Source organism: Apteryx rowi, unplaced genomic scaffold (genome assembly GCF_003343035.1).
Source record: "Apteryx rowi isolate R43461 unplaced genomic scaffold, aptRow1 scaffold_430, whole genome shotgun sequence".
NCBI classification, from domain to species: Eukaryota; Metazoa; Chordata; class Aves; order Apterygiformes; family Apterygidae; genus Apteryx; species Apteryx rowi.
The window spans coordinates 616,052-628,752 of record NW_020450684.1 but is presented as its reverse complement, the minus strand read 5'-3'; the positions used below and the strand labels follow the sequence as shown (position 1 = coordinate 628,752).

Here is a 12,701-nt window from a genome sequence, read left to right as displayed (position 1 = left end):
TACCAGTTCTGTGCCTTCAGCTATGCTGGTGGGTTTGTATTGTGCAATGGTGTGCACTACTGTCTGTATCAGTGATTCTGTACACACCCCACGTGTGCGGGGTGGCGTGTGCCATGGTGATTTCTGTGCAGACCCTACGACTCATCTCTTAAGCCAGCTTCAAAATTAAATGTTTTGTCGCAGCCTGATAAATGAGTCCTTAATGTCAGCTTTTCAAAGAACTCATCTCTCATTTTTCCTCAGTTAAGGGGCCAGATTTCCAATGGATTTGGGGGATCTTTRAAAAACTGGTCCTTTATGAATCAATAAATAGAAAGTGAGGGTATGTTAAATTCTGGCAGGAACTGCGAATGATGAGTGCTTGAAAATTGGGCAGTTATGAAATTTTGCTGCAGGTCTGAAGACACAGATATTGGAGGATACCAGAAAGCTGCTCAAGGTTCTTTTATATATTGATAAGAATTGTGGTTTGGGTAAGTAATTTGCAGGCATGCTGTCCCTGTGGACATCCCAGACACTTGTGTACATGTCTACTCTTTGTACTGGTGTCTCATTGATATCACAGAATCACCAAACAATTCAAGCTGGAAAGGACTTCAGGATGTCTCCTGCTCAAGACAGGATCAGCTATGAGAGCACACCAGGTTGCTCAGGGCTTTCCCCAGTCAGGTCTTGAAAGCCTCCAGGACGGAGGCTGCATAACCTTTCTGGGCAACCCATTCCAATGTCTGACTGTCCTCATGGTGAAAAAGGTTTTCGTTATATCCAGTCTTACATACCACTGACTTTTCTAGCATTAATACCAGCTCTCACTCAGCAAAAGGCATTTCTTGAAACTGATAAGTGGATAGGAAAAGAAAAACTGAGTGTATGCAGTTGTGCAACATGTGGAATTTATATGCATGCTGGGTATTCCATCAATATTCAACCTTTAAATTTAGTTCAGTCATGTAGGAAGTGGGCATTTTTGTGTGGTGCCATGCAGCCTGCACTCTTACTGATTGCACAAGAATACTCTGTACTTTAGAAGTTCAAGCCCAGAAGCAGCAAATCTTACTGGCTCTGGAAATATGCAACTAATTGTTCTAAATTGAATGCTGCAATTTTGTTCCCTTTGTGCTTTAGTCCTACCATCTCCTTTTCCCCACCTATTTCAGATTCCAAGCCTCAGTCACAGTGTCATCTCACAGACAAGCTTCCGTGCAGAATATAAGTCCACAGGAGGTCCTGCTGTCTTCCAGAAGCCAGTGAAGTTCCAGGTGGACATAACGTACACAGAAGGGGGAGAGGCGCAGAAGGAGAACGGGATCTATTCTGTCACTTTCACACTCTTATCAGGTAACCGCAGCAAAACTGTAACGTGGGTGCTTTTTGCCTTTGTCCTTGCTGGTACAGAGGCCAGTAAAGAGAGCTCACCCAGGGGAAGTAATCTATCTTGACCTTAGGGGAAGATTCAGACAGTTGGAAAGAGGAGGACATGGGGAACAAGATTCCCAGAGAGCTGAAGTTGCCACTACCATGATTAGTACTAAAGTTCCTGCTCTGTGCATCAGATTTGAAATACCCTCCCTGTCCTGCCTCCTTGTTTCAGTCAAAGCTGTCAGTGTCTCAGCTGGGCACTGTGAGGCCACTAGTTTCTCCTTTCTTAAAGAAACTTGCAAGCACCCTTTTTCCTGGCTGGCCATATGACACACTGGGGTTAAGGTGGACAGCTGAAATCAGTGGAGAGCCTGGAAGTTGTCCGTATGTCTCACTCCTTTCAACCAACCTGGCTTCCATTCCATTGCTTCTCTTCTCCTACTCTTTTCCTCCTCCTCACAACCCACCCGTCATGGAAGGCAGTGAGTAATTCCCTACCTCCAGGCAATCCAATACTGAGGATCAACAGGCCCTCAGCCAGACTGATGCCACAGGAATGCAACCATCTCCTCTGTCTTTAGGAAATGGACAGTTGATTTTGCTTTCCTGTCATATGTTCTCCGGCCCTCAGGCTGGCTGTCGTGTAAAGGAGGAGCCCAGCAGCGCTAAGGCTGCGTGGATATTGTGCAGGTCGCTTTAGGCTGTTAGAGCACTGCTCAGTGAGACAGCCCTGACTGTGGCAAGAGGACACTGCATCCAGCCAGCCTTATTAGAACCACTGATGAATGGGATTGTTATCTCCACCATTTAGAGGGAATTGCCCTCACTCTCAGGTGGGCTTGGAGAAGGTTTTGGAGGGAAATGTTAAAAAAAAAAAAAGAAAAAACCCTTTCCGTCTTTACGAAAGTAGCCAGGAAGCCATCCTTCCTCCTGTTCAGTCCAGCACGCCGCAGTCCCTAATAACGTGGCAGCTGAATAATAGTACCTCACAGCTGTACCCTTCAGCTGGAGCACAGGCATGCTGTCAGTACCCTAACGGGGAGAAGATTGAAAGGAAATCCCCTCTGGCCCGTGTTGTTTGGGGTTGCAGCTCCCACTCCTCTCACAGCCATCTGTGCCTCTTCTCTCCTCACAGGTCCAAGCCGTCGTTTTAAGAGGGTAGTAGAAACCATTCAGGCACAGTTGTTAAGCACACATGACCAGCCTTCGGTGCAGCAGTTATCAGGTAAGTAGTTTCTACTGTTGAGCACCTTGCTTCAGCAGGGACAGGAAGGTGAAGTGCCTCTCAGTACCAGGAGGCTGAGGGAGGTCATCCCTCTGATTACAGCAAGAAACTAGCTCCATTCAGACAGAACAGTAACTCCCCGCACCCCCCCCCACTCCTCCCTGTCTCATCCCCACTCCAGTGCTCCCAATGCATTCCCCAAGTGAACAGCTTCTCCCCTCCTCCCGCCCAAAGAGCCATTTGCCCACTTCTCCATCAAAGGCTGCATCATCAGTAGTTCTTCCAGATTTTCTCCGGCTCCAAAATCTCCCAGAACAGGGACACACTCTAGAAGATATCTGATTTCCGAACCTTTCAGGCGTGCTGTAGAAACCTCTAACTTCAGAGGCTCCCAGAACAAAGTTGAGAGCTACTTTTAACAAGCCATTAACAGCAGCATTTTCAGATGGTCAGAAGGTGGCTAATAGTTTCCAGTATTGTGGTCAAATTCTTGGCCCAATTACTGTGGTAGCACAAATCATATACTAAGGTTCTGCAGAAGCTATACTTTATCTTTTTTTAATGTAAATTTCTATTCCTCATGGTTGTAAAGAAAGACTTACAAGTGTGGCCCTGCGCAATGGCATCAATCTGAATCTGCAGGCAGCCTGAAATGGTAACAAAGAAACTGGTCTCATTCCACCATTGTGTAGCAAATGTTCACTCTGAAAACTAGTGGTGGCACTAAAAAAAAAAAAAATCAGAATTAACTCTTCTATCCTTTAAGAGAACAAAACAATGGAAAAGGTGAGAATTGAAATCATAAGGATGCTTAGCTATTGGGAGTGCTTCAAGGAAGGAAAAAAATCTGGAGAAGCAGAAAAAAGGTACAAAGGTACAAATACAGGGAAGAAATATGAGCAGGACAGAGGGTGGAGGCTGCAGGAAGAAGATAAAGAGGCAGGAGGAGTGGGAAGAATTTTCTCATTGCATGATGCTGAAAAGGTGGTAACTAAATATACATAAGAGTCAAATTCTGTGCTTAACCTTTGTGTGAACCAGCCACAGACAATAGTAGGAGAAGGAAGCAGGTATGGCATCCTGCAGTTAAATGCTGGATCTCCTTGGCTCATTGCACATATGGGTTACAGGCTTCTGGTCTAACAGTGTGGTTTAACAGCTGAAGATAAAATAACTCCATCTAGAATAGTGTGTGCTCACTACATGACAGAAAACTACACTCAGCTCAGGAAAGATTAATTTCCACTTTGCTTTTGCCCTCCAGCACTGCCTGACCTTCTGCATGCTGGATTGCAAGGGTATCCAGCACATGGGTTAYTCTGTTAAGGAACAGGAAAAGTGAGAATATTAGAACTAGGGTCAATTCAGGTTTTCAGTTCAGTCCAGGTCTGGACTTCTGAAATTAAATTGAACTCAAGGAAGCGGCCAGTTTTCTGCCAGCCCTTCCTCTTGGGAAATCCTGAGGCCCAGTGGGAGCGAGAAGAGCATCTTTTGGGTATAGTTTGTATTACCCCTGCTGTGTTTACACAATCCTTGTCTCTTAGGGAAAGAAATGTGCCCTTACCCTCTGCTGAGGATAAAATTGTTTTAAATAAAATTGTGAGCTGTCTTATTATCATCACCCTAGCATGGGCTAGCTACTGAGGCCAGCTAGAAAGACTTGGACCCTGTTGCACACAGACATGTAATGCACATAGGAAACTCATATGATGGCAGGAATAAAAATCATTCATCTAACTCGGAGGTTCGGGGAGATGATTAGGGCCAACTGTGCTGTGAGAAATGTATCTGACATACAGTTTTGCTCTGGCTCTGGAAAGGAGAAATCATATTATAGATGCCGAATCTCTTCCTGCTGCCTAAAGCTGCACTAGAGTATGTCATTCTAGCAAGGGAAAACCAGCTTGATCTTTAAAGTCAAGGAGGGAAGAATAACTCCACATGGAGCAAAACCAAAATGAATGATCTCTTGAAACTTAAAAATGAGAATTCCCTGGGCCAGGGAGTTATCCAGGCAAGACAGGTCCTGAGACACCCAGGAAGCAAACTATCCTGTAATCACCTGTCCTGATCAGCAAGATGTGTGCGTCTCTTGAAAAAAGAGAGAAGTAGTGCAACTCAGAAAATTTAGTTTGGAACAGAGTCCAAGGGACAGAGAGAAAGGAAGGAAAAAAAGGGATCGTTACCAACAAAGAGAGAACCTGTGTGTCAAAGTAGGAAGGCCCAATGGTTCACATACCCCAGCAGTAGTGAGAGGGTAGGAGGAAATACAGGAATAAGGGGACAGCGAGAGAGCTGAGTTCACATTCCTCACTGTGCTCAGCTATGTGGCTGTAGCTGGCCAGGTCTGCGCAAGGACCTCCTAGAAATTGCCATGGGATTACTCAACTTTCTGTCAGTGTAGAAACAAGGCAAATTCTCCATTTCTCTTCTTCTCCCATGCTCCCAGCTCTGAACACTTCACAGATATTGTGGTGGTTGGGTTCCTATTCAGGTTCGTGGTTTAAGGATGCTCTGTAGGCAAAGTCCACTGCAGCAACAGAAAGGGCTGACAGTTCACTTTGAGTCCCCTCCTCCTTGGCTCTGAGGATATTCAGACCAGCAATACTGGCCTGTCTGTACCACTGCCAGGGCACTGGAGATTTCCCTAGCTCATTGTGCACAGATATATCCACTGTGCAGGTGTCTCCCCTGCCTTTTAGTTCAGGTGCCATTACAGGTGGCATGATGAAAACCATCTGTGAAAAAAGCATGCATGTAAAGTGAGAACTGCAGAAGGGGAAGATGCAATAAACAGTATAAAGCAGAATAGCAAGGCCTAGTAAGCACATGGCACTGACAGTCTTTCTCTCTCCTGCCCCTCTTTGATCTGTTGTGCAGCATGCCAGCCCGCTAAGCTGGCTTGCCTGGGTTTCAGAACGCACTTTCCTCTGTCTCATCTCCTCCAGCTCACAACAGTGTTTCTAGTTGTGTTGTCCATGCATCCGTGTGTGTGTATGTGAGTGTGTGTACACATATATACCTGATTTAGGCAGATGTATTTTTATGGTGCACCTGAGCACCCTGTAATCTCCCTTTCCCATGGATATTCTTCCATTCACTTCCATTTTCCCTTCCTAAGACTGGCTGTGCTTATTCTTTCTCAAATACTCTGAAACAGGAAAATAGCTTTCCACCCTCTCCTGAATAAATGTGTAAATAAATGAAATCCATCCAAAAAGCTAAATTAATACATTTAAAATCCACTGTCCAGTTGCCCAAGTTCAGTACAATACATCAGCCTTCTCCCTTGATACTTCAGGTCATTAAATCTACTATAGTATAACTGCTGAGGCAATACCAGGTCTACAGACTCATGACTGGCATAGAACAAGTACATAGGGACTGATTGTTTCTTCTGCTAAAAACCAGAGGCCATTACATGAAACTCGTGGAAGCCAAGTACTAAACCATCATTGGAAGGTGTTTCTTCATGTAGTGGGTAATACCTGTGGAACTCCTTGCTGAAGCAGTTGTGGATGCAAGAAGCTTCTACATACTCATATTCCTATGAGTACTTCCATATTCAGAGGGAGGTGGACAGCTCCCTGCAAGAGAAATCTTTGTGGGGATTGCTTAAGAGAGAAACCACAGCAGGCTCATCAAATCCCTGACCTAAAAATGGTCAGAGAGTGAGGTAGTATTAGGGGGAAGCATCATATATGTTTGGCCTGCTGTTACTCTCCTGGATGTCCATGTATGGCTACTAAATATGGGATGATTTGGACCTTTGATCTGAACCAGAAGACCTGTCCATGTGTTCTTGATACTAGTATCACAAAATCCATTATGTTCAGTGAGGCTCTGAAAAGACAGTGCTTCTTGGATCAAGGGGGAAGAACCCTATCTACAGAAGCAGTCGGCCTTGTCTCTTGTCCATGTATTGCTCCATCCAGGAGCCTCATATGCAGAATATATACTTAGGTAGTCCCTGGGCAGAATTGCCCTTTGGTGGGACAAAAGGATCTCTGTGGAGGAAGAGAAATCTCAGATCTTTGCCTTTGTTTCAGCCCAGTACACTTCCCATTAAATTATACTCTGTCTGCCTCCAGTGCCTTTGTRCAAAGGAGTAATAGAAACAGCTGGTGAATGGGGACATGCAAAAGCGATCAGTGATTATTCTCAGGGTATCAATTTTTATCTTTCTGGTATTTTCTTGCCTCTTTATGCTTGGTCTTGAGAGTGGGGTGCTGCATATCCCCATTTTTCCTGTTTTCCCATGTTCTGGGCAATCAGCAATACTGAAATAGCTTTTTTTTACTTCTCTGTAATAGGTTTTCTGCTTCTTTATATTTCTTTGCTTTGTGTCAGATTTTAACCATTGGCACCTCAAAGTTTAGAGTTTCTCAGTGATGCAGCTGGAAATACTTTTCATCAGCATAAGCAAGTGTTTAGAGACCATATCCACCTTCGAAATAGGGCAGTACAAATTCTTTCTGATGACATGCATCTTCAGTATATTCTCCTAAGCTCTCTTACTGTGCTGGTGTACATATGTATAAAAAAAAAAAGCTTGTGTGACTCAGAAAGCTTTGCTGGAGTATTGATCTGTACAATCTGGGTGTTCATCTTTATGGCTCACAAGGGCTGTAGGTTGGTTAATTCTCTACAAAAAGTTAATAAGAAACTTAAAGTCTCTAAATGTGTGAAGGATTTTACCATCAGAACAGAAAAAGAGAGTAAGTAGCAAATTAAGGGCTTTGAAAGGTAAACTTCCAGCTGCAGACCCAATATAGGGCTATGCAAATGCGAGTTTGGATTTGGACTGCAAGTCAGCTTTGGGTGGGACTCATCCAGGTCCCAGGTTTATATTCCCTGCATTCTTGTGGAGATCCTTTGTGTCTTACCATTCTTGTAGTGTCTGGGGCAATCACTTCATCTTCTTATCACGGTTCCCACCTATAAAAGATGTGGTGCAAAGCCTGGTTGGATTGGTAGAGCACTTTTTTTTGCTAAGCAGTTTTAATAATATTACTCAACAGGCGACATTGCAATTAACTGAGTAGTCTTGACGTAAAGCATGTAAAAAAAAAAATCCAAGCACTCCAGATTTTTAATAGGACAGTGCATTTCAAATAAGCACCCAAAGGCTGGGGAAATGGTAACTACCTTGGACCAGAGGAACTGGTGGCTCCCTTGACATCATCTCCTTTGATGGAAGTGTTTACTGGGAGCTATAAGCATCTGGCAGGAGATGCTCAGTGCTTTCTGGCGGTCTCAGAGGAGCAGTTGCTTGTGTGAGATTTCCTGGACTGGGACAAGTCATAGTCTCACAGACATCAGGAGCATCAAAAACCAGGCTGTTTGATTGTGCAATTTAGGAAGCATAGAAACTCAGAAGTTAAAGAAAATAAGGGAAAAAAAATAGTGGAAATTTAGCAGTTTTTAATTTTTTTGTGGATTCAGAGCATGTTGGCTTTCTCGTGTGCAGATCAGGAAGGTCTTATTTTAAGCAAAGCATTTTGCTATCTGTTAATGAACTGAACTGGGTGTCATTTATAAGAGAGTCTTGGTGAAATCCAAAGCATGAATGAGTGCCAGCAATCTTTATGAAATAAGGAATTAATTTATCATCAGAAGGATTGAGAGCCAGCACTGCCACTGTGCTTTAATTAAAAAATTAAACAGCACACATGAAAAATGCAGCTACATGACACATCAATGCTTCTCAGACAGGTAAAGGCCTTTGGACTATGGTCTTACTCATATAACATCTGGATCCTACAGGCACTGGGTTATGAATTATTATCCATGAGCAGCAGCTGGCTGCCAAGAATCGAAGGGGCTTTCTAGTAAGGATGAAAATTCTACTTTAAAATTATAAAATATTTTATCATGTAGAGTATTTATTAGAACAGAAGTTACAATATGATTGAAATAAATGAGGTATTAAAGTAATTATTACAAGAGAGAGGCTGAAGGCATATTAACTCTATTGGTCTTTCAGCAGATGTCATATGAGCTACAGTTTCTGGTGTGCTCATTTTTCCTATTCTTTAGGAGCGGGGAAAAAACACCTGATCATGTATTGGGAAGACATAAAAAATGAAAATAGATTCTTGTGCARTTCCTGGGACTGGCCATGCAATATAGAGAATACAAATTATAGGTTTGCATAACAGTTTTAAGGAAGAAAAATTAGAGGTTTTATTAAGTCTGCCTTTGATATTTTTCCATGGTCTTAAATTCCAAAAGAGTTTTTATGTTTTTCCCTATCCATCAAAAACGATTCTATAACCTGCAAAAGCAGTAGTTTAGGAACAAAATGAATTACAGGGCCCAAGATATTAAGTTATCCAAAAGCCTGTGTTACAATCCTTTTTTCATTTGTAAATCTGTCAGTTTGTATTCTAATCACACATGATTAATATATTTAGATTTGTTATACGATTAGCTTTACATGAAATACTAAAAAGAGCTGTGCTGACTGCAAATGATTTAGAAAAAAGACAGTATTCATCTGAAGTATTAATTTAAGTAACTAAAGTATTAACTCGATTTTTTAAAATTAAAAAATCACAAATAAATAGAAATACCCACTTCAGGAGAATCTTAGTAAAATTACCACAATGTTTACCTATTCTGATATTATCCAAATACCACCTTTTTTGTTTCCAGATGACTAGTGACAGAGTGGCCAGTCAGTTTTGACACACTTGAGGGAAAGATTTCAAGTGATTTAGATGGGAATTAGAAGGAATCTTTCAGTCATATTTGAGACTTTCCTGGCTTTTATGGGTTTTTCTGCACTCCCTCAAAGCTTAGGTTCTGCTAATGATTAGCTGAATTCTCTGAGCTCTTCCAGCATAGAGCTGTGTTGTGTTGCATTACAACAAGGTGTAGTTGACCCAGATGTGGCTGGACAGGAACTACTAAAAGGCATCAAATAACAAACTTCTCCAGGTTATCAAAGAAAAAAATGATAGAAACTTGTGACTGTGACTTCTGATTGTTGGCTCAATCCAGCAGCTGTAGGCAATTCTTAAGCCTGTTTAGGCATCTTCAGGGAGGAATGTGTTTTAGGAGCTTAATTTGTCTTCACTCAGTCAGAATAGCTAAAGAATTTCAAAGATAAGTAAACTCTTGGCCTCTTTGACACCTCTGACACCTTGTTCCAAATCTTGAATCCTCTCCTCTCCCTCACCTCCTTCCTTTTTCCCCTCTCTCCTTCTTTAAGTCTTATGCCTTTCTGAGAGACCTTCCATGGGTATCATCTCCCTTTCACCTCTGCCAGCCTGCCTTTGACCTTGAGGATGGAGACCATAGAGGTTCTCCTCAAATGCTCTGGCCAGTGTCACTGGACCAAGCACCTGCCCTCTCTACTCCATGCTCTCCCATGTGATCTCTGCAGCATTGGCCTGGCTGCATCAGAAAACACATCCATGCTCTCCTAGCATGGGTTAATACTGGGGGAAATAGCTTAGTCAGGCATAGCCTCCCCCACCTTTTTTTTTTTTCTGAAATTACTTTTCTCAGTATTTAAGGGGAGGAATGCTGAGAAATGATCCTGGCCTCTCTCCTGTTGACTTTTCAGCAGATAGAAGAGTAGCTAGAGCTCCCTAGCTGATAGAAATTTTAGCTTATGTGTGTGTGTTTCCAAGAAGCCTTTGGTACATGAGTGCTCATTGAGAGCCCAAGCAAGAAGAGATCTGAGACTGAACTAAGTACGTTAACTACTATCCACTTGCTCAACAGCCTGTGGGTGTTCCCCATTGCCCAGCACTCATGGGCACAAAGATTTAGATCCCAAATGCAAGGGAATCTTGCCTGATGGCAGATTCTGCTTGCCAGGAGGTTCTGCATGGAGATGTCCAGCAGGGCGAGTCCTTTTTACATTAAATTTTACATATAGAGCTCCTTCTGCTTACTGCACCTGGGTGAGAAGCACTCAGAGGCTGTGGCAGTGGGAGCTATACACAAAGCGAACAGGAATGTCTTAGGGCCAGATTCTGCCACCTTTTCAAGAAGTAGTTCTGTTGCCTGTGAGCAATCCCATCAAAATCAAGAAGAGTAAGAGACTACACATGAATGAGAGAGGCAGATTATGGACTTGGACATTATCCTGTGGGGTCTGAAAGATGTTTCTGAGCTGGTTAAGTAAACCCTTTATTCCATGTCCAGTAGCACAATAGGTGCATCTCCTCTCTGTCTCCAGGCTTTTGATGTATGTAGATCAGCTGGCTGGACATTTTCTGGGTGTTGAAGGATAACTTACAAGCCTGGCCAGGTGAAACAATGTGTTTCAAGGCTTTTAGTTTGCTAATGTAATGGCGAACATTTCTAACATCTTGTAAATTCCTATAGCTGAGATGAAGAGGTGGGTGGAAGCAGTGGGACTGAGGCAAAATCCACTCTCAGGTCACATGGCCAGGGTTGCACTGGCATAAATGGGTGGCAGAATTTGGCCTGGGTTGTGTAAAGCCCAAGATGTGTATATGTTTCCTGCTTCAGGTAATAATGTGCTAAGTTACTACTTTATGCACAGAGGTATGGAAACCTTTTTTTTATGTTTTTCCCTCCCTCCCTCCTCTTTCCGTTCTATGATCCAGACACCACTAACTGTATGGAGTTGATGACTGGCAGACTTTCCAAATGTGGTAAGAACTTCCTTCCCTTCTGCCTTTTCTCCTTCCCCAGCCCCTGCTGAGCAATATAACGCACCGTCCAGTCCCTTCCACCTGTTCTCCTTCCCTATTCCTGCCTTCCCACGCTCTTTACAAGACTGCCCACCCCGTAACAGCCCACTGTGTCTTTCACTTCCCTGGTGGACACAAACACATCCCCCTTACTCCATTCCTCCCTACCCATGCATAGATGCACAGACTCTACCACAGCTTTCCCCTTCATAGCACAAGGGTGTGGTGTTGCACTTGTGATTCCCTCCCTCAGTGTAACCCAGGCCAGGGATTTTCTTTTTCTTTTCTGGGGTTTGGGGTTTTTTTTGGTTTGTTTTTTCTTTTGTTTACTTGCTGCCTTTGATTCATGATTCTTCAGTCCCTTTTCTGCAGTGAAGCTGAATGCTGCCCTGCTAGCTGCTGTCTCCCTTTGTCTCCTGCTATTTACTGAGACAGGATTGCTTTGCTATTTAATTCCCCTTTGCACCCAGCTCCCTTCTTTCCCCTGTATCTTTGGGGTAAGACCCTTTCAAATCCTTTCTAAGGCTCACTGCATACTATCTGCCAGACACTTAGCTAGTGTAAATTGTCCTAGTTCCAGTCTGGTCTTGGGGAAGGATAGTAAGTCCCTAGCTGGAGGAGCTGTGTACCTACCGGACTTTCAGATTTTTGCTAGGAGTGGGGGAAAAAAAAAAAAAAACTTCCTGCAAAACTTGCATCTAACCTTTCTTGGGGTTACATGAGTTTTGGCTAACTTGTCCCTTGCCTTTCCTCCCCTCTATGCACACATTGGATTGTTTTCTTTCTTTCAGCCCCTGTGCCCATACTGACTCCTCCAAATACAGTAGTGGAAATACCCAAATACTATGAGAGAGGGTTTTGTCGTCTTACTTCTAGGTTGTACAGAAAGGTTCTGGACAAGAGTACTCTGTTCTCTTCAGATTTCCATTCAGGTATCTAGGTTGAATTCAGGTATCTCTGTGAAAGGAAATATAACCCATTGAGGAAGCAATCAGTGAGCTAGGACTGCTTTCCAGTTGGACCTGTGACTCCTGCGTCATCACTTTGTACACTGAGGAAAGTTGTTCTGAGTTTACAGTGCAAATAATACTAGGCTTATGCATGTCTGATTGAGAGCAGAATTTGGCCCATTTCCTATAATTCAGACCATCTTTTTCCCTTAAATTTCAGCTTTGCTGGTGGGAGTTTTCCCTTTTCTCTGAGGGGGACTCATTTGATTTCTTATTTGAGTTTTCTGGGTTGATCATTCCCAGTTTCCTCATGAAGACTCATTTAGGTGGTAGGCAGACCTCCAGCTTCTTCTTAAAGGCATCAGAGAGCAAATCCCTCTTCTCCCTCAGTCCTCAGTTTCTTGCCTGGATCTGGCATTCACATCATACAAAAATCCTGAAATGCTGATTCTACTGATTATCTGCAAGTTAATTTAGCTACCCAGATAACCA

General features: G+C 43.2%; 1 protein-coding gene across 7 annotated transcripts in view; it reads left to right on the top strand.

Moving 5' to 3' along the window:
* BRSK2 (BR serine/threonine kinase 2) overlaps positions 1–12,701 on the top strand; it is a 163,052-nt gene that overhangs the window by 138,314 nt on the left and 12,037 nt on the right. For 4 of the 7 annotated variants that reach the window (XM_026076437.1, XM_026076432.1, XM_026076435.1 and 1 more), the window contains 3 exons: positions 1,158–1,338; positions 2,495–2,584; positions 11,173–11,220. In XM_026076437.1, coding sequence (XP_025932222.1) covers positions 1,158–1,338; positions 2,495–2,584; positions 11,173–11,220 — 319 coding nt within the window. The remainder of the gene's footprint in view (positions 1–1,157; positions 1,339–2,494; positions 2,585–11,172; positions 11,221–12,701) is intronic. The other 3 variants (XM_026076434.1, XM_026076431.1, XM_026076430.1) reach the window with 1 other exon arrangement.